General features: G+C 31.7%; 1 protein-coding gene across 1 annotated transcript; it reads left to right on the plus strand.

Annotated features, from left to right (window-relative positions):
- Nucleotides 1–9134: 9134 nt before the first annotated feature.
- On the plus strand, nucleotides 9135–24882 carry LOC126735429 (uncharacterized). The gene is made up of 7 exons (XM_050439413.1): nucleotides 9135–9545; nucleotides 18940–19119; nucleotides 19361–19682; nucleotides 19847–20092; nucleotides 20634–20870; nucleotides 22291–22516; nucleotides 24556–24882. Exons 1-7 carry the CDS (start codon nucleotides 9362–9364, stop codon nucleotides 24706–24708), a joined length of 1548 nt encoding a protein of 515 aa, XP_050295370.1. The 5' UTR covers nucleotides 9135–9361; the 3' UTR covers nucleotides 24709–24882.
- Nucleotides 24883–25830: the final 948 nt, after the last annotated feature.

Consider the following 25830-nt stretch of genomic DNA (forward strand, 5'->3'; position numbering starts at 1 on the left):
GACTGTTTGGTTTGCATCTGATGATGTTGGGGGATCAAGCTCCTCGTTAGATGTTTTAATAGGGTGAACCAGTTCAGATACCAGCTCCCCTCTAAGAACTAGGGATGATGCCCGCTCGCATCATTCCTAGTTTTTTACCTCATTTGTTCTTGGAGTTTTGTTACATCTTTAGTCTGATCCCCCAGCATCGCCAGGTGCTTTTTGAGTCTGACATTTTTATTGATTAGGACGTCGTTATAGTTCAACAGCTCCTTGAGTTTGTTATTCAAGTCAGTGATCTGCTTCTTGAAAGAATGGTTTTCAGAGATCATCGAGTATATCTTATGCTCTAAACAGTCTAAACATTTAAGTCTTTCGGTGAGTTGTGAATTTTTGAATTTCTGAAGATCTCTTTATCCCTTATCTCAATTCGCAGAGCTCTTTCTCGAACTTCTTTCTAGAGTTTTCTTTTCAGTTCCTCATTGAACCTTGGTTCCGCACTCTGAGGTGGCGCTTCACCAGCTCCCAGGTCGGGCTATTTAAAATAATGTGTGAGGCAACAATTTGACCTACTAGTTTAAGTTGCTAAAATGTCTTTTATTACCACACGTTTTTGCTTACTATTCGCTGGTACGTCAACCGATTTAATTTTTTTGCCACTGTTGTAGACATTCTAATTCTACTTACAATGATGTGTCACACGAGAGGAATTCCCATTTTACATATCATCAAAGTAAGGTTAGCTGGAGGTAAGGAGGTAATTGACAGAACTTTGTCAAATATAAAATTTAATGTCCCCTTGTATATCAATACGTCTTTTTTTAAGAAATTATTAAGTGTAGTTCGTTTTGAAATGACAAAAACACTGTTATACAAAAGAAATAAATTATTTTTACTATTAATTAATTCCTTTTTAGCTACCTCCATGCATCATTACAATGTCCTGTGCAGATATGTCCAAGAAAGTCGAATACGCAATAGCAATGATCTTCAAATTGCAAGGCTGTTTCTTTGTAAATTCATATGAACGGAAGGAAATTCAAGCATTATGGAAATATATGTCCGAAAATAGTCTTTCCATATCAGCTGTAGATTTTTTTAAAATAGAACCTCCGGTGATTTTTGGAATCATTGCTTCAGCAACTACTTATTTCATAGCACTTATTCAGTTCAATTAAATTTTTTTTTAAAGATAAATTTAGATTTGTAAGAAGAGTTTTACTTGCTTGCTTATAAAAATGAAAATCTGTTGAATTTGGTTATAGTCATAATATAAAATAGGTGTAAAATAAAGTATATCTAATATTAAAATATATAATATATATAAAATATATAATATATATAAAATATATAAATAATAAAGTCTAAAAGAAGTACTCATGTATTTGTTTGGTGGTGGGATGGCTGCGTGGATACTAATCGACAGATACAAAATAATATTTTTTCAGATAATTTGGTGTACAAGATTGCAGATCACTCTTAATCTTTAGAGAAAATAGAGATACCTTTATATATAATATAATAAACAGGTGCTTCCTTTACATAAAATAATGCTTACATTCCTGATAAAACTCTAGCTATTTAAACTGTACATCAAAAAGCATAGGCGCTGCCAGATAAGAATTACACTTATCCTTGCCTGATCTTAGACACGAGTACTAGTAGGCTTACCTTATAACATTAAGGAGAACTAATAATGAATCAACCAATGTAAAGGCTTGATTGACTTTTAATCTCCTACTAGCGATATTAGTGACCATTCGGATCATGGGAATCGTAAATATGCAATGTTGGAAAAGTAATGCATTTTAATAATGATAAAGATAGATACTTAAAAATTTAAAAAAAATATTTCCGAAGAAACAGAAAAAACGAAATTTTATAAATTATATTTAATTTTTTTCTGGCGTTGCGTTACATAAAACCAATATAGCAACATAATTGACACTTTTTATGGCCTGATTTAAATATTCCCTTTAATTGCACTTTCAATGCACTAGCACAATAAAAACACTTTGACATTTTGACAAAATAAATTAATATGTCAAAAAGTTTCTCATTCCTCACGGTCTTATGGAAAGTACCTGAAATAAATGTTAGATAACCTTTAAGTAAAAAAAACTCAATTAGCAATTCCACTACCACACCATACTAATATCATATAAAAAAATTAAAATCCTTACATACATTTTTAAGATATTTAAATCTTTGTAAAGCTTCTGACAGTCTATAGATGTTTTGGATACATTGGAAAAATACTTTAAAACGGTTGTATTTACAAGGAAATTTGTAAGTATATTTTTGATAAAGCAGTTGGTAAGCAGCGGATCAGCTTTATATTAAGTTAAAATCAATTGTTAAAAGTATTTTCAAAATGTGCTGTTTTAATGTGCTTCTTTTTCTTCGGAATTCTCCAGACACATTTTGATTTTTCTTTTAAGTTTTAAACTATATTTTAATAAGCAATAAATTACGAAACTTTTTCTTTATTTTATTGACTTTATGACTTTACAGGTATACATACAAACCTTGTATAATAAAAAAACATGCGAGTTCTGTATGATCTTATTCTAGATTTTATTAGTTGAAATAAAATTATATTATAAGATTTTCTTTTATTTAGTGAGTAGATATTAATACTGTTAACCTGATGATGATCTCTATTTAAATATATTCTATTTTGTTCTTTATCATTTTTCCTCTCGCATAATAGGTTGAAATGGAGGTCAAGTAAAACTCAGGCCTTAGATGACCTACTAAATCAAGCCGAAACGTCAGCAAATTTAAGGTTGAGGTCAGGTAAGACGTGAGTTTTATTTTATGTCAACCCTGTTAAATAATGACTCCAAAATACTGAGCTCACGATAAATCATGGAAGAAGATTGCCAAGAATGGAAAGCTTAGGATATGCTTCTAAATTGGTGAAAAATATTGTACGAGCTGATTTATAGGCCAAATTTAAGGATAATGCTAGTAGTAGTAGTAGCAGTAGGGGGAGGGGAGCTAGAGCTCGGCAAGTAGGCCTGGATAGTCCCTTTTCACCAACCCCAGAATAACCCACCCCTACGCCTCCACTCCCAATGTAAAGTCCTTTTAATAAAGGCTTGCACGTTGTCCCAGTTAATACCGTTCTCTTCTTAGTTCCAGATCTTACCGTTGGAGTGTCGCTGCTTCGAAAATTTTCCTTCTCAGGCGACTTCACCTATCACAGATACCTAGTATGTGGTTTCCTCCCATATGAAGTTTCCTCCCCTGTACCACAATTCGGACAGAGTGGGCTTTCTCTTATACCAAGGAGGTGTAGATGCCTGTTTAGACTGTTGTGCCCGGTCAGGATTCCCACCAAGTCTTTGATACTTTGTCGGGTCTTTGTTAGCAGTCGCCTTGCTTTAGAGCCGTCATGGTCTGATATCATTTCCTTGGCCTGTCTACATCCTTCTGTCCTCCAATTCTTCCTTGTTCTTTGCCAGGCCCAATTATTAAGTGCCTGGGAGATTTGTTTTTTGCTAAGATCGAGACAAGGTTCAGGGCCTACGAAGGGGTTAACGGAACCTTGTCTTGCCAGTTCATCGGCCCGCTCATTGCCCTCGACACCTTGGTGTCCTGGGACCCACCTCAGTCTCACTTCCCTGTGTGCTGCAAGCCTTTCCAATGCGTCTCTGCATTCCTGGACTAGCGCTGAGCTAGCCCTGGGTCTCTGAATCGCCTTAAGGGCAGCTTGACTATCGGAGTAGATGCAAATTCTCCCGTTACCTTCCAATGCCTCACGTTTATTTGCTACTTTAAGGATAATGCTAAAGCCAGATTTTATAAAGGTTAAAGTTTTTACCCTCTTGTATAAATATTGCAGGATTTTACAAAAGCCACCAAAAGGGTCAAATGTTCTGAGGATCAATTATCCACCAAAGGTCATTCTGGTGGTTTCAAGGTTCAATGCTTAAGCAGGTGGGACGTTGAACTTTTTAGCTTTTTACATGATCCACTGTAACCAAATAGTCATCATTCTATATATAACTACTCAAGAGAAAAAATGAGAGCTAAATTTAAATGTTAACGAAAAACCACACTGATTATGGAAATTTGGAAATTCCCTGCGGGTTAGGACCATAATAATTAATTCCTCCATTTGTTTTCGCTAAGAGTAGGTAGGGATCATTTATTCAGTAGTTAAGTCTTTACATGGTGTTTTTATCTAATATCGCGGTGCTCGATTGCGGCTAAGTCTTGAAACAGAAAAAACTTTTAATAAGGGCAATGTTAATTGAGTTAGAAGGGCTACTTTTTAAAATTAGTTTGTTTGTGTCCCAAAAAAGCATGATAAATAATTTGATTTTTTTTTAATGGAAGCACCTATATTTTTTTCTGAAATCGGGGTCTCATTTGACTTTCTCTTTAGCCCTAAATCTTGAACTTAAACGCGACATTGCCTGGTTATTAATAATTTAAAGAAATTTTTACGAAAATTAATGTATCACTTAAATTTAAATATTTACCACCGGCGTGCTTTAATCTTTTTGAAAAATCAATGTAGAGTCCTTGCTAAGTTCATCTTATCTTTCCAAAATTTATTTTTTATTATACGGGGTGAGCAAAATCGCCACTCATATAATGATATTTTCAATTCAATTTTGCGCTATTTTTTTAAATAGAACATCCTGTATCTAGTAACGCATATTGCTATATCATTCTTTCATCTTCAATCTGATACAAGTTTGCCTTTATCTCTAACCATTTTCTCAAAATTTGTTCTTAAAGGAACAATGACACATTTTTTCATAGGTATTAAAAATTTTTATTTTTACTTGAGAATGATTAGAGCATAAAAACAGAATATGTCAATTGTGTATTTTGTTTTTCTTGTGAATGAATCCCAGGTTAGATCAGTACTTACTCCTCATATTTTTTTTAATAAAATGGTACCTCTTGCGAATGCTAGTTTAAAATGGAGCTTCAAATATTTTTTAAATGTAGTTTTTTTCGGTTTTCTTGAAATATACGAATTTTCCTAATTTTTAATTTAAACTGCATTTTTATAAGAATTTACTTACACGTCTTAATTAATCTTAATTCCATATTTTAACCAACCTTGTATCTTTACGATTTACAAAATATCAATGGTTACCCTGAAGTTTGGAACACCCTGTACAAATTCCATATTCCTAAAATCGCTAATAGGAGGTTAAAAATCAGTCAACTCTTTACATTTTGATTGATGCATTATTAGTCCCTCTAGCAAGTTAAGTTTTATTTTACTTTTCAACGAATCTTTATTTTCTGTTAGCGAAAATGTCTAACAACGTAACAACTTGCTGTAAAATACTGGGTAGACTCCGAAGACTTACATCTGACGTATGTACATCAAGAATAGTCTTACTAGCAAGACCAAGACTGCATATTTTTGTGCAAGATTAAGGCCAATACTTTGTTTTAAGACTCTTGCAGTTATGCAAAACCAAAAATTTTGAAATGCAAAGAAAATTATCTATACTAAAATTAAATTTTAATACTTGCTAAGATATTTGCAATTATGACCATATCTAAATGGAATTTATTAAATTCTTCTGAAAGGTTTAGAAACTCAACCATATATCAACCATTTTGTGTATCCGCTTGTAAAATCTCCTTTAGCTAAAAGGCTTTTTTAAAATCTGCCCGGCTTTATTTGATATGTTTGCTTTTAATTAAGTCTTATTTTGTAATATTTATTACATAAGTCAATTTACTCTCTACAAGCCTCTCGTAATACGTAAAATATCATTTGTTTGGATATGGTACCTCATGTACCTTACTATTCCCATAAATCAATATCATGTGGAGTATGTTTATCTTGCAAATATTTATTTAATTGATTTGATTGCTTTTTACCCATATAATGAAGTATAAGCATTTTCGATTTCGTCGTTACGAAAACTTCTTATTATTTTCACAATTTCTACATTAACACCAGCTTTACACGAACTTGTACAGCTCGCGAGCATAGTCTCAAAACATTTTACAGACTGATCCGCTATTTCTCTACCCCATGGTGTTTTGTTCCCAACAAAATTTTTTAAAATTTGTTTCTAGAAACAAGAAAAAACACACAGCATTAACACCCTTAAGTCTTGATATTTTCTTACAATTAAAAAAAAACTTGTTTTTCTACTGTTGTTTTATTACCTTTATAGTTCAGTTCAGAGATCTATTAGAATCTTTGATGTGCCGCGGATAGTCCGTGTGCCGGTGTTGCTTGTATTGTCACATGACATGCATGGTTAAATCGCAAAATTTTATGTGTTTGATCATTTCATTAAATAAATAACTGTTTTAAGCATTTTTTAAAGAATTTATACATTTGATTCGTAAAATTTGACTACATGCGCCCACGTACTATTGTGTAAGATGGCTGACCTCAGTCACAGCCACTCAAGCGTGAAAAGTTGCACAGATCCGGCCTTAAAGTTTATTTGTATTTAAAACTTTATTACTCGGGATTTTTGGGTTTAGTTTTATTAAGTTAGAAATTCAGGATAGTTGATAGCAAGATAATATTTAATTAAAATATAAGATTTAAGTACGTAAAATGAGTTTAACCAAAAATTTTAATTTAATAAGTTTAGTTTTTAGCGCCATCAGTGGGGTGTTTATAACAAGTGATGAGAGAATAGGTGGTACGAATTACTAAGGCCCATTTATTCTGTGGATTAAGGCATTAAATATTTACTTTTTGACACAAAAGGCTAAAATGTTTTGGTTTGTCTTCAAATTTTATATATTTCCTTTTTTTGGGTATTGAGATTTATTTTTACTTGGTGGTGATTATTAGTGGGGATTTTGGCTGCCATATTCAATGCCCTTCATTATTGTTTTTTTTTAATTAATACATATTATGATATATTATTATAATAATATACTCATGAAAACCCCCATCTCTATATTTAGTACCAACTTTTTTTCATAAAAGTTATTATGTAGTCAGAAAAGTGGAAGTATATTTTTTAAAATAAACTTTTACATTAAAAATCATCTAGCTGCCTATATCTTATGCGTGTAAAAGACACAAGTTTTACTTATAAAAAAAAACACAGTTTACATCCTGAATGTAATATTTATTAATTTGTTTGCCTCATATTTAGTTATTGTGCATATTAGGAGAGATTAGATGAAAATTAACAAAAATAAATGCTTATACTAAAAACTAAAAATCTTATACAAGACACTACATTTTAAGTATATTGGATCCTAAAATACAGTGAGGATACTATCTTTTTATAAATTTAACTTCTCTTTTGAATCTGGCCCAAAGATTTAATACAATTTTCTAAATTCTGTTTTTTTTGCCTTTGTTCTTTAGCAGTTTCTTCCATTAAGGAAGGAAACAGTTTCTCTGTTGCTGCTATGGATTCCAACTTCATTCTGCACATCAGCATATGGATACTAAAGCATTACATTATATATACTTTATTGTGTCGCTAAAGGACAAACAGGGGCAGTAAGCTGAAAAAAACAAAACTTTAAACTTGTTTAATTAATAAAAATAGGGTTTTCTTACTGTGGTAAAAAAGGGACTTTTTTCCAGAGAATGGAAATCATACATTAATCATGAATGTATCATACCATGTTTCATTACCGTCAATGCAGTACAATTAATACTGCGGCTAGTTTCGCGATAGGACAAACCAACATCTGTATAGCAAGCAAGCAATACCGTTCGAAGACGTCAAAAGATGATTTTGACGTCTTCGAACTCAAGGCATATTGTTATGCTTAAAAGGAGTAAACGGATGAGAAATAACAAAACTAATTTGAAACGTTGTTGTTGTTACCATAGCATGCTTTAAATGTAGTCAATGCGTTGTAGAAATATCAAGTTGAAAAAAAATCCAACGGTCAACCAACATATTTAAGAATTCAGTCTTTAGGAATTTGAACATTTATACCCAACCAGTAACAACAAAGTCTTTGTCGTACCTATGCATAGTACTGAGTGTTTTAGGCGCTGCTTTAAATATGTCGCTGTGCAAATATGGAAAAGACTTCCAAAGAAATGGAAAGTATTATCTTTGGAGCGTTTTCTAATCAGGTCAAATTAAAAAGATAAGCAGAACAAACTATTCATGTTTAATTATTTTTTATAGTATTAGTATTGCTTCTTAAAAAGGAAAATTTTAGCACTCTAGCCTTCACGCAAATATAGACATACAAAATTATTGTATTTTTAGTGATAATTTCGAAGAAATATTTGAGCGTATGAGATAATGTTTCCTAAATTGATTTGTACTATAAGTGACGTAATATCCAACAAAATAAGTAACGCATTATGAATTCGTCACAATACAGATTTTACTTTAATATATTATATTGTTGTCTCCGTCTTTCCCTCTGCGTCAACTCTTTCTTCCCCCGCCTGCATCGGCACTGGATAGATAGTTTTGAGAATTAATTTTTCTTTTTTTTTCTTTGTTTTTGAAAACAAAGTTTTGTTGATGAATAAATTATTGCCTAAATTCCTAGATATACAGCTTTTATATTTTTAAAATTGTACCTGGGGTGTTTCATCTGTCGAATACCTAGAATGTGTTTACGGGTACAGACTAATGGTTTGGTTTGTAATCAAGGGATACTATTTGCGATTATAATAATAATATAATCATATTCCTTTGCTTGTATTTATGAACCCAAAATAATTGTCGGGTTGTACATTGTATTACTTATTAGATATATATTGTAGAGTTATTTAAAATTAAAATTAGATTAAAATTTGATTTTCCTCATTAATTGGTGTAAATGTTCTAATTGGCTCAGCAACTAGGATACATCAGTTCTTAGTAGAGTTCTAATGCACTAGACTTTCAGACGAACTTTTACATTAATTTATAGGTATTTTCATTAAATTGTAGTCGCTTTATGTTTTCCCTGTTAATACAATTATTCGAACAGTATGCTGTTATTCTTGAAATTCAGTTTCGTTTGCCCCATGATCCGTTTATAAATCAAATTCTTATTTTTTATCCTGTATATAAGAATTACTGGAAAACCGCAAATCAAAAGGTCAAACGTCAAATTTTAAACGACCTTTATTCAACAAGTAATTCTCGACCCTGGTTATTCTGAAAGTGGCACAAACATGCGCAGTTTTACCGCAAAATTTTCACAAACTCTTCGGCTTTCATCTGACGCATATAAGCATTCCTTTAAAATTCCTAATTCTTTCGAATAGGTCAAAAATCTTATGGCCTTAATTAGGTAGTAAAAAAATACATACTTGAATTAAAATACGCGAAACTTAAGGCATTACAGTAAGGGTAATCTATAGAAACATGTAAATACATGCATTCAAAAAAAGCGACGACGACGTAACGCGGAGGGCTCGATCAATACCAGTAGCGCGTGGGTTTTCACAATGAGCACTGCTATCAAGCTTTCTCCAAGGCCCAGAAAACACAAACAAAGGGCTGAAAATATGAAACAGGAAATTGTGGTTCAAGTGCATAAACAAATTAAGTCCACTACGAGTTCTGACAATGATTACGCCAATTCGGACGATGTGGATGTACCAAAAAGTGACAAAAATGAAAATTATAGTGGTAAGTTTTTAATAAGCTTTTCCATTAAATTTTTTAATAAGCTTACAGTTTTTATGATAAATCATAGAAATCGTTTTTGTATTAAAATATATTTATTTATATTTTATCGATGTAAACTTCGACTTTCGTTATTTACTGAGTATGAGAATATGATTAAAATATACAATTTCTAATGTGTTAATGAGGGTTAAATTCGTTTTGAAAGTGTTCACCTATAAAATGAACTCTGTCTTTTCAGCAAAGTACCATCTATTTGGCCAAACAGTTATTGGTGCTAAAAATTGGATGTATATAAGTATTATATTTTACATTCTTGTCTTTTTATTTCTTTTACCGAATATCTTTCCCTGCATTATGGTTTGCAGTAGGAAGTATCGAACTCTATTTCTCATAACATTCCCCAAGTATTCTAGTTTTCTATTTTTAATGGTCTACATAACTTCTAGATCTTATTAGCACTTTCTCGCTCTTCTTGGCACTTCTGTATTTGTAATGTTAGCTATCCATGGTATTCTAAGTGTATAATATGGCCATATCTCAAATGGTTTCAGAATTTTAGTTGCGGCTTCTGTGAGGGTCCAGGATTCTACGCCATACAATAAGTCAGAAAAGACATAGAGATTTTTTAAAAAGCTTTTTTAAGTATCACTTCCACCTGGTTTTCAGATAACGTTTGTCAATGATAATTTTTCCATTTGTGTCTATGATGTCTATGAAGTTATCACCTTTTAAAGGTTTAAGTTACTTTTTTAGTTTTTTATGTAGGCTTATGTAAGCTGTCCTATCTGGGTTGCAGTAATTATTAACAATGACAATTTAAAAGCTTCTAATGGAACGAAAAACCGAATAAAAAAACCCTGAAAACAGTTTCTGTATGGTATTATCGTCCCAAAATTTATACCTGAAAATTTAAATGGAGACATGAATGCTGAAATACTACATCGGTCTATTGAACCACTCATGGTGCGGGAATTAGAAAATCAGAGAAACATATGCGGAAATTTATCTTTAGAAGAGGAATTTATCCTTACCTATTTAATATTTTATAAAGTGTTATTGCATGTTAGTTTTAACTTAATTTTCATTTTTCTCTTTTTTATCATGTTTTTCTATGTAAGACTTAGATAGAGTAACTACGTAAAGCTATACTTCAACATTTTTAGTCAAACATTATATATTTACAAGAATAAATATATTTCTTATTATTATTATTATTATTAAAATGCAACTTTTAAGACATCGCCATTTTGTTTTGATCAAGTAGTGATATAATATGCTGACCGCGTAAAGTATTCAATAATATTTTTAAAATGATATATTGGTAAGCCATAATTAACTTTTTTTTAATGAGGCAGCATCTACGGCAGCATCTAAGTTACAAACTTTAACTGTAATTTTTACATAAAAGCGGCTTAGCTACTGCCATAAATCACGCAAGATATTAGAAGTTCAGTAGTTTTTACTCAACTAAACAATATGACAGTTCAAGAAATGCAGAAGATTTGAAAAGTGCATCTGATGCATCTCACTTATAAATGACAGAGGCGATTTGTGCTATTTGGCCATTTCTGCTCAAAGACTCTTATTAGATTGGCTGCACCTTAAGAAATCTTGTTGCTCCTGATAGAAATAGTAATGCACAATTATAATACTAACATACGTGACTATTTAAAAACTTGAAATTACCATATATTAGGAACGAAAAAGTGAATAAAAAACGCTGAAAACGGTTTCTATAAAACGAAAGGGGACAAAATCAAGCATATCTCAGCCTTATCCGCAACCCCTTGGACTGAGTGAGATACATTCCTAGTCCTCCTTTCTATTTAAAGTCTGAACTTCTATTTTAAGTCTTAAATAGAAAGGAGGGTCGAGTGATAAGTCATTTTGAAGCTCTTGAAAAATGCTTTCCAAAGATACCACCGTAGAAGGCAACATTTCAAAAAATTCTTCTCTGGTTGTCAAGGAAAACAATAAATAGAAACACATTTTTAAAAGTTTTTATGAGTATTTAATTAAATGTGAAAAATTATTTCCGTTAATGTGAAGACATTAACAAAGCCTACTTTCAAATGCTTCACGTACATTTACAAATGTTTATCTGGATATTGCATGACATTCCTGAACTATTCTCTCCAAAATACTATTGAATATTTTACGAGCCCAGCGTATTGCATCACTACTTGAATCCAAAGCAAAATGGCAATGTCTTGAAAGTTGAATTTTAAGAATAATAATAATAATCAATATGTCTTTATCCTTGTAAACATAGATGTTTGACAAAAAATGGCGAAAAGTTTAGCTTTACGTAGCTACTCTACTTAACCGTTAACTAAATCAGATATTAGAGGAACATAATAAAAAAAGAGAAAAATTAAAATTAAACATGCAGTAACTCTTATAAAATAAAATATTAAATAGATAAGTAATATTCATGACATAAATTTAAAACAATAAATATATTTAATATACAGTGCATCCCAAAAGTTATGTCTAAATTCATTTAAAATTCAGAGGTGTGCTCGAAAAAAAAACGCTCGGACCCGTCGATTTTTATTTCAAGTTGCGCATTTTTGTACGTGAAGTTTGTATATGCAGGGTTGTTCAAAAATTAATTAAGACCATCAACTTCATTTTTTCAAATAAAACAACCTTTTTTTATTTCATCTTTGAATTTCGCGTGGAATTCTACGCATGTTTCATGCATCATGTCCTATACCTAAAGTCAACAGTTATCGAAAAAAAGTCGATTCATTTAACAAATAAAAAAAGAAAAAAATTAAGTTAAATGTTCAAAATTGTTGCCATTCACGGCTTGACAATATCCAAGGCGATCAATAAAGTCTCGTTGCACATTTTCAATCATTTTCGGAGTTATGGCGCGCACTTCTCTGCGAATTCTCTCTTTCAAGTCGTCTAAGTTATTTGGTCTATTAACAAATACCTTCGACTTGAGGTATCCCCACAAAAAAAAGTCCATTGGTGTTAGGTCAGGCGACCTATCAGGCCATTCGATGGGTCCTCTCCTTCCTATCCACTGATTGGGAAAGGTTTCATCCAAAAATGTACGCACAGTGGCAGCATAGTGCGGAGGAGCGCCATCTTGTTGGAAAATTAGTTCTTCATCAGGATAGTCTGGGTCCAATGGATTTGGAAATAAAGCTAGTAATGCTGGAACTAATTCAAGTTGGATAAAATCGAGATACACTTGTCCCGTTAAAGTCTGTTCAAAGAAAAAGGGACCTATTACTCTTCCGCGCACTATTCCACACCACACATTTAGTTTTTGAGGGTACTGGGTGTTTACCTCCATCATCCAATGCGGATTTTCTGTTGCCCAATATCGACAATTTTGTCTGTTCACACTACCATTCAAACAGAACGTGGCTACGTGTTCCATCACCAAACCCAACCATGCACAGAATTTCTATTTTTTCTCGTTCCGTTAACTTTACCATTGTGAAAACCGCAACTTTGCTCGTACACTTCACACTTGACAATATCTGTTTGGCGTACAACTGTCATACAGTTTCTATGAAAATACATGGTCACCAGCCAACGATAAAAAAACAGGCATTAATGGAATTTTGCTCTGTATAAAAATTCTCAGAGATAAGGTGAACTTCAATAATAATGTTTGGTCGTCTTTTTTTCGATTACTGTTGACTTTAGGTATAGGACATGATGCATGAAACATACGTAGAGCTCCACGCGAAATTCAAAAATGAAATAAAAAAGGTGCTTTCATTTGAAAAAATGAAGTTGATGGTCGTAATTTATTTTTGAGCAACCCTGTATATACAAACTTACGTACAAAAATGCGCAACTTGAAATAAAAATCGACGGGTCTGAGCATTTTTTTTCGAACACACCTCTAAATCTTAAATGAAAGAAAGAAAGAAAGAAAATGTGCTATATTACGTAAGAATAATCTTGTGTACAAGCATCCTACAAGCTAAAAAAACAAAACACAAATACAATTTCAAAAATTGACAAAACAATGAACAAAATTAAACACAAGAAGACAAAACTTTTTGAACATACTTAAATTAAAGATAACTAAATAAAACAATCAATTACTAAATAAAGGTAAACTTGTTGACAAAACTAGAGAAGAAAAAAGGAAAAAAAGAAAACTTTCCAACATGTCCAAGGTTAAAACCTATCATTAAAAAAGTCATCCAGGTTATAATATGCCTTAGCCAATAAAAGCGACTTTAATTCTCTCTTAAATTTCTTAACATCCGATATATGTCTAACACACAGAGGAACATGATTGTAAATTTTTTTACTTATGTAAATTAATGAGTTTTTGGTAAGGGAAGACGTAGGAATAGGTAGGGGAACATCATTTACACGACGAGTCAAATGGCCAGTGTCAGAGGGTAGTTTGGGAATTTTGTGAATAAGAGCAGCTGTTTCTAAGATAAAGAGTGAAAAAAGGATTTTTTCAGAAATGAAGAGGGGTTTGCAAGAATCTCTTAACTTAGCAGAACACAGGTATCTAACTGCTTTTTTTTGAATAACAAAGATAATGTTAAGTAGCCCCTTATTGGTTAAACCCCAAAAAGGCAAGCCATACCGAATATGAGATTCAATAAGTGAAAAGTACACTGAACGTGCAACCACCCCTCCCAGCTCTTGTTTTGCCATTCTTACTGCGAAACATCCGGAAGATAATTTCCCAGCTAAATGTAAAATATGATCTTCAAACCGAAGGCGACCATCAATGGTAATTCCTAGGAACTTGCAGCACTCTTTATTCTGCAAGAGGGAATTTTCGTCAAACATCAGACCCTGAACATCGCACTTAAACCCCATAATAGACGTCTTTCTTACATTAAACACGAGCCTGTTGGAAGCACACCACCCTGATAAAATCTGAAGGTCTTCAAGGATACAAGTCTTAATATAGTCAGAATTTTTATGGCTCCATAGTATGGTGGTATCATCAGCAAACTGAACCACCTTGCCCTGCAGTTTCAATGAACTCAAGTCATCCACATACAGTAAAAATAACAGTGGTCCCAACACTGAACCCTGGGGAACGCCGCATTTTAGGGATCTAGAAGCAGACAAACGCCCAGACACTGAAATCTTCTGAGTACGATTTGATAGATAGGACTCAAGCCATCGCAATGCTACGCCTCTAAAACCATCTTTATCGAGTTTAGATAACAGTATTCCATGATCCACACAGTCAAATGCTTTGGATAGATCACAAAACACTGCCGCCGATGACTCTCCAGAATTCAAGGACACATAGACGCTCTCCAAAAAGCTAAAAACAGCATCATGAGTCCCTTTACCGGCTTGAAATCCAAACTGATTTGCAGACAAAATGCCATTATGATGTAAAAAGGACAAAATTCTGCTTTTTGCAAGTTTTTCAACTATCTTAGAGAGGGTAGACAAAATAGAAATGGGACGGAAATTACAAGGCTGATCCAAATCTCCACCCTTATGAAGAGGGATAACCACTGCCTCTTTTAAACATGAAGGAAAAATGCCATTATGTAAAGAATTGTTTATGACAGAAACTAAAGCATTTAAGGCTGAATCAGGCAAAAAGAGTAACAACCTCGAAGATATCCCATCAGCTCCAGATGATTTATGGTTCTTTAGGCGTTTGATTTCATTTTTTACTTCGGTAAGTTCGACAGGATGAAAGAAAAATGAATGCTCAACCGACACTTGTTGAAGATAGTGTAAGGGATCAATGTTACTACGAATGCCCTTGAGCAAGATATTAGGTATATCACAATAATAGTCGTTTAAAATGTCAGGTCTTAACTCCGGTTCCGATACTTTTCTATGGCAATGTCTAAAATCATTAATAATCGACCAACACTCTCTCTGCCTATTTGATGACATATTTAAGCGATCCCTATAATAATTAGATTTTGCTGCTTTAATTGTCTTTCTGTACAGACTACGGTATTTCTGATGATATACAAGGATATTTTCATTTGTGGTATATTTGCACAATTTAGTCAAAAAACGGAGGTTTTTAGCAGAAATTTTAAGGCCTCTTGTAACCCATGGTTTTCGTTTCTTAGTTTTAAGCCTCATTTTAGGAAAGCACTAATTGATCTTATCACACAGAACTTGAAAAAATAAAGTAAGTGGGTCAGAAGCCGTTTCAAGTGCATTCCAATTTACCGAAGCTGTAGCAGCAGAAAAAGCATTGAAATTTCTCCTGCTGAAAATTCTTCCCATATAATGAGATGAAGATGATACAGTATTATATGGCATTTTAGCAAGAATAGCTTCATGGTCGGAAATACCAGATGGGAGTACTGTGCATAAAACGTCATCAAAATTTGTACAGAAATAGTCAATTGTAGTTGCAGATGAAGAAGTTATTCGTGTGGGAGAAAAAACGTGCATTTTCAAGTCGTAAGAATTTAAAATACTTAAAAGAGAAGTACGTGGCAAGGTTTCATCAGTGTAGTTGATATTAAAGTCACCAGCCAATACAACCTTAGAGTGTAGGGACAACTGGGATAAAATAGAATCAAGTTTGTCCAGAAACATAGCAATATCTCCTGTAGGTGGCCTATAAACACAAAGAATATATAAATTAAAACGCTTACAAAAAGAAAGAGAGAATTCAAAAACATTCTCTAACAGAAGATTATCATACTTATCAATATTACAAAAAATCGTTTCAATTGTTTGCCTAGCCAAGATCATGGTTCCTCCATGTATAGATTGTTGACGACAAAAATTTGATATAGGAAGATAATCAGATATTAAAAAACATTCACTAGGCCTCAACCAGTGCTCAGTCAGAAGTACAATATCAGGAAAATTACATGTGTCCAGCAAAAGATGAAGCTCATCCATCTTGTTTCTTAGGGATTGTATATTAAGAATAAAGATACTTAAGTTTTTCGAAGAGTTAATTTCAATTTTACTAGTAGAATATGAACATGAATGAGACTCAACTTTCGTGGACATGTCTATAAAAAAGAAGAATCCAATTCACGATCAGTAACTAGTTCAGACTCATTAATTTGATGATTCAAAGACAATTTATTCGATGAAATATTAATTTTAAAATATTTGAAAATATGTGCATGTAATAATGATGCCAAGTCTGAACCAAAGTTACTGGCGTGATTAGACTCCAAAATCCCACACAGATTAATATTATTCTCATGAAAAGTACGATAAAGGGCCTTATTACTATTATAGATAACATTATGGTTTAAATAAGTATAAGGGCTTGTCATCACTAAAGTGTTTGTATCAACATGATTTTGAATTAAATTTTTTAAAACATCAGATGAAGAACAAATTCCATTTAACATTACTATTAAAAAATCTTCTTTCGTAAAGTCCTTAACTAAATTTGATGCTGTCCTAATCACCTCACTGCTTGAACTGCCCGGCTTCAGGAAACACTGGACCTTGTAGTAAGCTTCAAACTTTAAACGTAAATGTTTTAGGAACACTCTGCTACAATTTCCACCAATAAAGAGAAGCCGAGGTCGACTATCGTCAGGTGTATTTGGCCTAGTTGGTAGCTGTGTTGGAGAATTAATAACGATTAAATGATTTTAGAGATAACTTTTGGGATGCACTGTATATATATATATATATATATATATATATATATATATATATATATTTAAATATATATATATATATATATATATATATATATATATAATATATTTAAATAATAAGAAAAAAATAACACACATAGCAAGTAGTAACTAGTGAATACTATAGAAAAAAAAAATAATACATTTCTTAAACTTCAATAGGCTTATCTTCTTAAAGTTTTCAATAAGCGAGTTCGAGGTAGACGAAGCGATGTAGGAGAAACTGTTCTTAAAAAATGCATGATGAAAACGAGGTATAATGAATCTATTGTGTTCCACCTCTATTTACCCATGATCTTTTTTCAAATCTACAGAGTGACTCAAAAACAAAGTTTTCATTTTTAAGTAAGTTTTTTTTTAAATGAAGCGCACAATATTTTACCAAATTGTTCCTTTTTATTTAATTCTACATAAAAAATATATAATACACTATATGTAAAATATTGATGGTTTTTGAGATAATTCCTTATTATGATAATATTATTTAATTTTTATTCAATTAACTATTAAAAGAGTTAAAAACGATTGTAAAAATTAAAATAATTTAAAAGAACTTATAGTAAATATTCAAACTGCTGACTGTTCTCGGTTTGACAGAGTTCATACCTTTTTATTAGCTCAGTGGTATGGGCGCTTCTTATTATTTCTTCCGGAATTACTCTACAAGCACGTGTTATTTTAATTTTTAAATCCCCCAAATTTCTTAGCTCTTCAGTGTAAACTTGTCCCCACAATAAAAATATTTAAATATCCCCACAAAAAAGAATCTAGCGGTGTTAATTCAGGGGATCGGCTGGCCACCTGACTCTCTTTCTGATACAGTACCAAATCTGTTGTCAAGGAAATTTGATACAATCTGCGAACTATGAGCTGGAGCACCACCTTTTTGAAGCCACATATTACATCGTTCTGCTAGAGGAATTTGTCTCAAAAACCATCAGTATTTGACGTATAGTGTATTATATATTTTTGATGTGGAATTGAATAAAGAGTAAATATTTGGTAAAATATACAGGGCGTTCCATTAAAAAAAAATTACTTGACAATGAAAACTTTGTTTTTGAGACCCTCTGCAAATTTATCAATACTGTCAACAAAATTAGTATTTCCAAACAAAGACTTAACTTATTTTTCATATCATATACAGAGGCAAAAAAAATAGTGTATAAATAGTTGGGACACCCTGTATATCTGTAATAACAACAAACCTACAAACAAATTACACCTGAGCAGGTGTAAATGTAAATGCGAAAAATAAGATTTTGAAAGGCTGCCATTTTGCTAGGGGTAATTAAATTAAATTAAAATTAATATTCTAGGACCATAAAGCATTCAGTAGGAACTTTCAAACGATTTATCGCATGACCTCCCTTTCTATTTAATTTTAATATTTGAAATTTTGAAAAATGAGCTAGGGACCGAAAATTAGTATTTAGGTTGCTAATGATGTGTGCCAAACTTCAAATTTTTGTATAAACGGATTCAAAAGATAAGAGTGGGGGGAGGCAATTTAGAGCCTCACTTTATAATAAAGAAATACTATTTAGTACTTCGAAAGGATAAATAAAATAAGATGGCATCGTATTAAACATACTAAATCTGTAACTTTTTAAAATTTGGTCATTTGGCATTAGATCCGTATAATAATGCAAAATTCCGAAATCAAAAAAATAATAGATAAAATCTTCCATTTTTGCACTGCTTAAAATGCAAAAAGGGTTAAAATTTTAATGAATTATTTTCTCAGACTTAGATAAGGTACTATTTTATTTCATTTTTAGTTATACACACACCTAGTAGAGAAATTTCAGTGGATGGGGAAAGCCAGATTAATTCAAAAATTCTGTCTTTGATAGAAACTGAAATAAAACGAGACCAAAATAAACACTCGCATTTTACTGAATCAAGACCCCAAAGTTTAAGCTTCTACGAAGATGAAAAAATGCCCGAAGAACTATCAGGTAAATATTGGGTATTTTTTTAGTTCCTATTTTAAGCATATTTTCCTTATGTAATTTAATGATATTTGGCTATTTTAACCTGATTTTTTTTGAAAATTATCAACGTAAATTGATAATATCCAAGAAATAATAATAAATATAAAATAAAAATAATATCCAAGAAAGCAAATTAAGTGCATATAGTATAAAAACTGTTAAAATAGGCATAGCATCTAATATTTACATTTCTAATGCTTAAAAGGCAACTTGGAGTTGTTAAGTCCAGAAGAAAAAAAGCACTACCGTAAACGTAAGGAATATTCCCAAATGGAGGTAGAAGAACGTAACGCGTACAACGCCATACAAGATCTTTACAGTTCAAGAGACCCGGAAGAAATAATAAATGGTTCGAGCAAGAAATCTAAATCTCGAAAGAAGCGGTACGGCGAATCGGAAGCTGGAATCGGAGATAGCAGAGAAATGATGATACCCAAAGAAAAAAAGAAAAGCAAGAAGAAACGAAGAGATCTTTCTCCTGGATCTGCTGGAAATACAACCAAAAGGAAACACAAGAATAGACCTAGGTATATTTTAAGATTTTATGCATGTTTTGTTTGGAATTTATTGCTAAAAATAAATTTGAATAACCTTAACGTTTTAATTAGGTACGTTTAGTAATAACTTATTAAAACAGTTTCGATAAGATTTGAATATTTGCTTTATACTTGAGCGTCACTTCATTTTTCAGAGAAGAGGAACATCAGCTTAAAACCGACATAACCTTAGCTTTGGAAGAACTTCAAGATGACGTTTTTGAAAATACACTTGAAGATTTTGGTAATAAGGCAGAGAAAATGAAGAAAAGTCCCCGAGGGTCGGACAAAATTTACGTGCAAAAAAAATCAAGATTTGAAGAAACTAATAGGCACCACGCGGTACCCCTGAACCGTCAAAGCGCTCAAGATTTAGACTCTATAAGTAATTTAGATAGAAGGTATGTATAAATATTTGTATATATTTTTGTTTATATCAACGCACATTTTTTTAAAATATTTTTTGCAAACGTCCTGGGTTCGTAAATGCGTAAGGGTAGCAGCTCCCAAGAGCTATGCATGCTGTATGAGTATCTTTTCTAACATGGTTTTAATACAACGTTAGCACGTATTTTTTTAGAAGACTTCTCACATAACATTAGTCATTTTGCAGCCTCTTTTGCGGTTTTTTTATTGGTTTGTCAATAGGTTTATTTTGCTGAAAGATTTTTCTTCTCAAGCATTACTTTCGCTATTGCTTTTAACTCAAAAGTGCATAGCCCTATATTTTGTAGATAAGTTGCCTCCAAATTCTTCTGCCGACCAAATGCCGTTGACAGTTAGGTTTATGCTTATAGCAGTTCAAAACAAATACTTGCTAAAAAATTTTTAATTATAAAAATGAAAACTAAGATAAATACCACGTATAGAATTCATTTAAGAAAAAAATTAATAATATTGCCAAAATTAATTGTAGATGCTTAAAAAACACATTTTTTTTAGGTTTTCTTCCCGTTATCCTGTAGAAATAGCAATATTATTTCAAAGATGTTGGATGCGATTTTCTACATTGTGTCATGGATTATTAGGAGGTTTAGGACTAGGTCACTGGCTCTACATTATCTGCAACCTTCAGACTCAGGACCATGCATTTCTTATTCATTATTCTTATTATAGTGATGTCTATGTAGGCCTATTTTTTGCCTTATGCGTATTATGCATCATATCAGTTTTTGACAGGTAAGTTTCCATGCAACATGATGATGTTTGGTGATAACGTTTTATAAAAAAATACGTCATATTTGATATGGATAGACCGGTTAAAACATATCTGACTCATTATATTATATAATTTCAACATTGCACATATCTTTCTAAAAATAATTATCAAGCCTCGGAAGATCATACGAAATTTATATGGAAAAATAAATAACTAGAATATTAAACCTAAACATTTTTAAACTATTATATAAAATTTGGGACCAAAAAGATACCAGTCTTACATTACTCGTAAATATATCACAGTTTAATTACCTCAAATAGAATTTTAATATAAAATTAATTCTATAGTTTATTAATATACGGTTCCCGGGATTACCAGTTGTTAGAAATATACAAAGAGCACTATCATTTCTAATAAACTAATAAAATTAGAGCATCACGCTCTACAGAGTGTTCTAGAGACTATGTGGATAATGTACCAGATTGCAAGAAAAGAAAAGCAAAGAGAGTTTAACTAAGAATATTTCCTATAAACCCTTCCTTTATAGGTATACGTCCCTAAAAAGAACACTACCTACCTCCAAAAATACTGTTTATTTAAATAGCTTTTAACATTATTAGTATAATTTAAATAATTTTTAGTTTCAAACATCAGTAGATAAGCTATAGAGACGTATCAGGATAATTTTGTTGTCTAGGGACTATAAACCTATAAATAATATCTATAAAACATTCTTACTCTTTTTTTATTCTGTATAATGAAAACAATCGTTTTTAGATAACTCTAAATTACCCTAAAAAATATATTGCTGTCAACAGTACCATAATAGTTGATCAATATCGATGAAATGATCTCCAATTTGAAATCTTTGATTGTGCTCCCAAGTATTTAATATTTTATTTAACTTCAAATAATCAGATAAGTAACCTAAGTGCCGGGGATGTTGAGAGATGTCATCTTGATAAAAATAATAAATATAATAAAACTAAAGCTTAACTACATTTTAAGATGTAGTCCATGCTTAAATTTTGGAAAGTAAAACTAAAAACTTTAAAAAAGTATTAGTCATAGTAAAAAAATAGCTTTCGAGCCTTTTGGCCCCTCTTTTTTTCATCCTCGGGTACGAATAGATATGCATATAGAAATAACACTCACCATGTAGCATATAAGGAAATTACTTAAAACTTCTTTTAATAGCTCCTTGTAGTGCACTTTAAAAGTACAACTAAACCACTTAAGAATTTATAAGACACCTTATTTTTCAACTTTATACAGCAACTTGTATTCTTGTTAGCAAATTTTGGACTAAGACAAGTTTAAATAAAACGACTTATCTTCAGCATACTTTTCAGCATTCATATATTAATTATCAATTATATTTTAAGGATACATTCATAATTTTAAGACAACATTTAAAAAAAGTAATTTATATTTTAGAATGGATATTGGCCATTATCAACCACACGACCTATCAGAATTTTTTAGAAATAAAAAATGTTCCTTTGTCATAATTGCCTACGTAACATGTTTAACAGTACATCTAGCAACTGCCCCGTATGATGAAAAGCTGTCACTACTCGCATATAGGAATCACAGTTTACTTGGAAATGAGGATGGAAACCACACAGAGCTACTAGAAGATGAACATTTTAAAGACTTTGTGGTGAGTGTTTATGGATACTGGAATTTTAAAAATAATTAAACACTGTTTCACGGTAGGCCCCGAATGACTGGCAAAATAAAGCATATACACCCAGTAAATTCTGAGCCTAATCATCAATGAGAGTCGGTTGTGTGTGTGAAGAAGTGCGTACAGTGGCCTTTAATTTCTCTCTTTGCCTTCTCTGCTTGCCTGTGAGCGTATCATTCCCAAGTCAGGTGCGGCTCTTGAATCTGTAGTGTCTATTGGTCTATCCAGGTCGTCATTGTATGTTCAGTTAGCTAGTAGTAGTGATTTTCCCTCTTTATTATAAAAATTATTTTGATCGTTTTTTTAGTTATTATCCCGTATACATAACTCTTGAAAAGATAGCATTTGAGGTTAGAACCTGAAAAATCGTGGAAATTAAGAACGGCATGTTTCCGACGTTGGAGGTTACAGTAAATCACACCTATAAATTATATTAAAAAATTACTTTACATAGATTGTCCCATATCGCCACGTGTATATTCTGGTATACACATACATTCAATAAATTTTTGCCGCGTGTATCCTCGAGTAGCATGCTTTACGTGCATTTCTTATGGGATATCGTTTAGCATGGCGTGGGGCAATGACAAAATGATCTTAGCTTCGAGTTTTGATTTATTTTTTTTTCGATTATTGTATTATTTTTAGGCAACATCTTTAGGCACAATTTCGCCTTGAAATCGATAATACCTTCTTTTTTCATCCACACTCATATCAGAATCTTCCTCCCACATTCTACGCAACCTAGCTTGTTCTTCCTCGTATGTGTCCATTTCAACAACAAAAACACCATATGTGGTATATGCGACACAAGAACTACAACACTGCACCACGTTCCAGACAAAAATAATGAATATTTGCGATTCGCAAAGACAGGATTTTTCCTGTATATCGCCGTATACACGCGGCGTAGAATATATATATATATATATATATATATATATATATATATATATATATATATATATATATATATATATATATATATATATATATTAAATATTAAATTATTTTAATATATTAAATATTAAATATATTATAATATATTAAATATATATATATATATATATATATTTAATTTTTCACTTCTACGCCACGTGTATATATTTTATACACTAGCCCTAAGGGCATAATAATAATAAAACTAAAATTTATAACATATGAGTGGGTGTTACAGAGCCATTTTAAATAGTTTTCTATAAAAAAATAACCTTGGCGCACTTGACCCTTCCATTGAATTTGGCATGGCAGTTAAAGTGTTAAATACCAACTAAATGTATATCAAAATTAACTATTATATTGCTTCGGCAAATCATTGTCGATTTTATATATAGATTCTTCTAAGAAAATCATAAGCATTTCTTACAGTTTTCAAAATATAATGGTTCGCATTTTTCAAATATTTGCGCTCGGTTGACTGAATATTGTTGAAATAGAAAACATCATGCTATAAAATTCAAAGGTAAAACAAACATTAGCGGTACTTTATCTAACTTCTAGCACTAGAATTGGAAACATATTGAAAGTCAAAAAAGCAGCGGACGAGATTAATGAAAATATTGTAAATGCTTGTGAGGAGGGGATATAGAAACTAGTTACAAATAAACGAGGTTCTGTCCAAATCGAACTTGGACAAGGCCTTAATGCATTTGTTCTTTCATGTTCAAACCCAAGGGAGAGCCTCACAATTATTGGAAGGCATTATATATGGTTCCCTCTTTAACTTTAGGCTTTTAATAAGTTTATAGATTTCTGTTGCATATTAAGGCATGGATATTTCCGCCTGCAAGAAAGAAATTAACCAGTCACGTATAACAATAAAGTAAAATTTTAATTCACTGCACTTAATATTTAATTTACATTAGATGCAATCTGAGGTTAGGTTCTAATTACGGTTACTCCTCAATACATTTGTCTTTTATTAATACTATTAGATATTTCACACCTTTCATCTCTGTTATCATGCTATTTAATGTTTTCTAGATTTCGGTTATTATAATAATTTATTGTAGATAACCTACTCAGAGCTAAAGACATGGAATCACTTATCACTATGGCGTGCGTTACTAGCGTTCACCGCGTGGATCGTTCTCGGACTGGGGCAACCTGATGATATGTTCTACAACCATCTTAAGAACATGGAACAATATTTACCAGATAAATGACAAAGTGAAAAAGCCATCGTAACCCTTATCAAACCCGAGTTATCTCGACTCGAATGTGATATTGTAAATTAATAAAGATGTTTATCGTAAAAAAAAGAATAAGACTGTACTTAAATAATGCTTAAGCATTACAAAATAAGATTTTCTATATAATAAAATTTATTATATAGAAAATGTGTATTATTATGAAAATCTCTAAGTAACTTTACGGCTAATGCGTCACCAAGTAGTTCTTTCTAACTTTTTGTGCCTGTTTGGCCATATTTTTGGTAATATTATATAATAATAAAAAATAATATACCAGTGAATTACTTTTTAATATAAAATAATAAAAAAGTAGAACACGCTTTAATTATAGCTAAATGTGAGATTTCGGATTAAGGTAAAAAGAAATATTATAATTAAGTAATATTGGTATACTTAGTTGCCATTTTAAAATGAAATTTCTTTCATCTAGGCGGAATAGTCTTCACTTTCGGATTTATCAAAATTTTTATCTGCTGCACACCTAACATATACCACTATTTACAAATACCTAGCAATATTATTATGCAATATAACTCGACGTATCTATAAAACCAACTCTAAATAATAAAAAACATTAATTTTCATTGTAAAAAATAGGCCTTTTTACAATCATTTTAAAAATATGCGGCGTTGCCGATATTAAAGGCGAACTCATCATTGGACCAAAAATTTTTTTAATACCATTTCCTACCTTATAGAACCGTCAAAATGGTGAAAAGTTTGCCCTTGTTTCACCTTTTAAATAAATGCAATATCAAATAACTGGGTTTAAATTGGGCGATAGCCGAGCGGATAGTAACGGCGAACTCAACAGCAGAACTGGCGTTTTGTCAAACTGCTTTTTATAACATTCATGGAATCTCGGAAAAGCGAGTTCGAATCGTACTTGACAAAACCAAAAGGACTGAAACTGTTACAATAGATCAAAGGGAGAACAAAGAACCAGCAAAGAAAATAGGAAATGATCTTTTTAAAGTAAAGGAACACATCATATTGTCACTACCTACTGTCAGAAGTCATTATAGTCGTGCTAAAAGTCCTTATCGAAAATATTTACCCGTTGATTACATTTAATTGGCAGTTTAATATTGGTTT

Source organism: Anthonomus grandis, chromosome 4 (genome assembly GCF_022605725.1).
Source record: "Anthonomus grandis grandis chromosome 4, icAntGran1.3, whole genome shotgun sequence".
Lineage (NCBI taxonomy): Eukaryota > Metazoa > Arthropoda > Insecta > Coleoptera > Curculionidae > Anthonomus > Anthonomus grandis.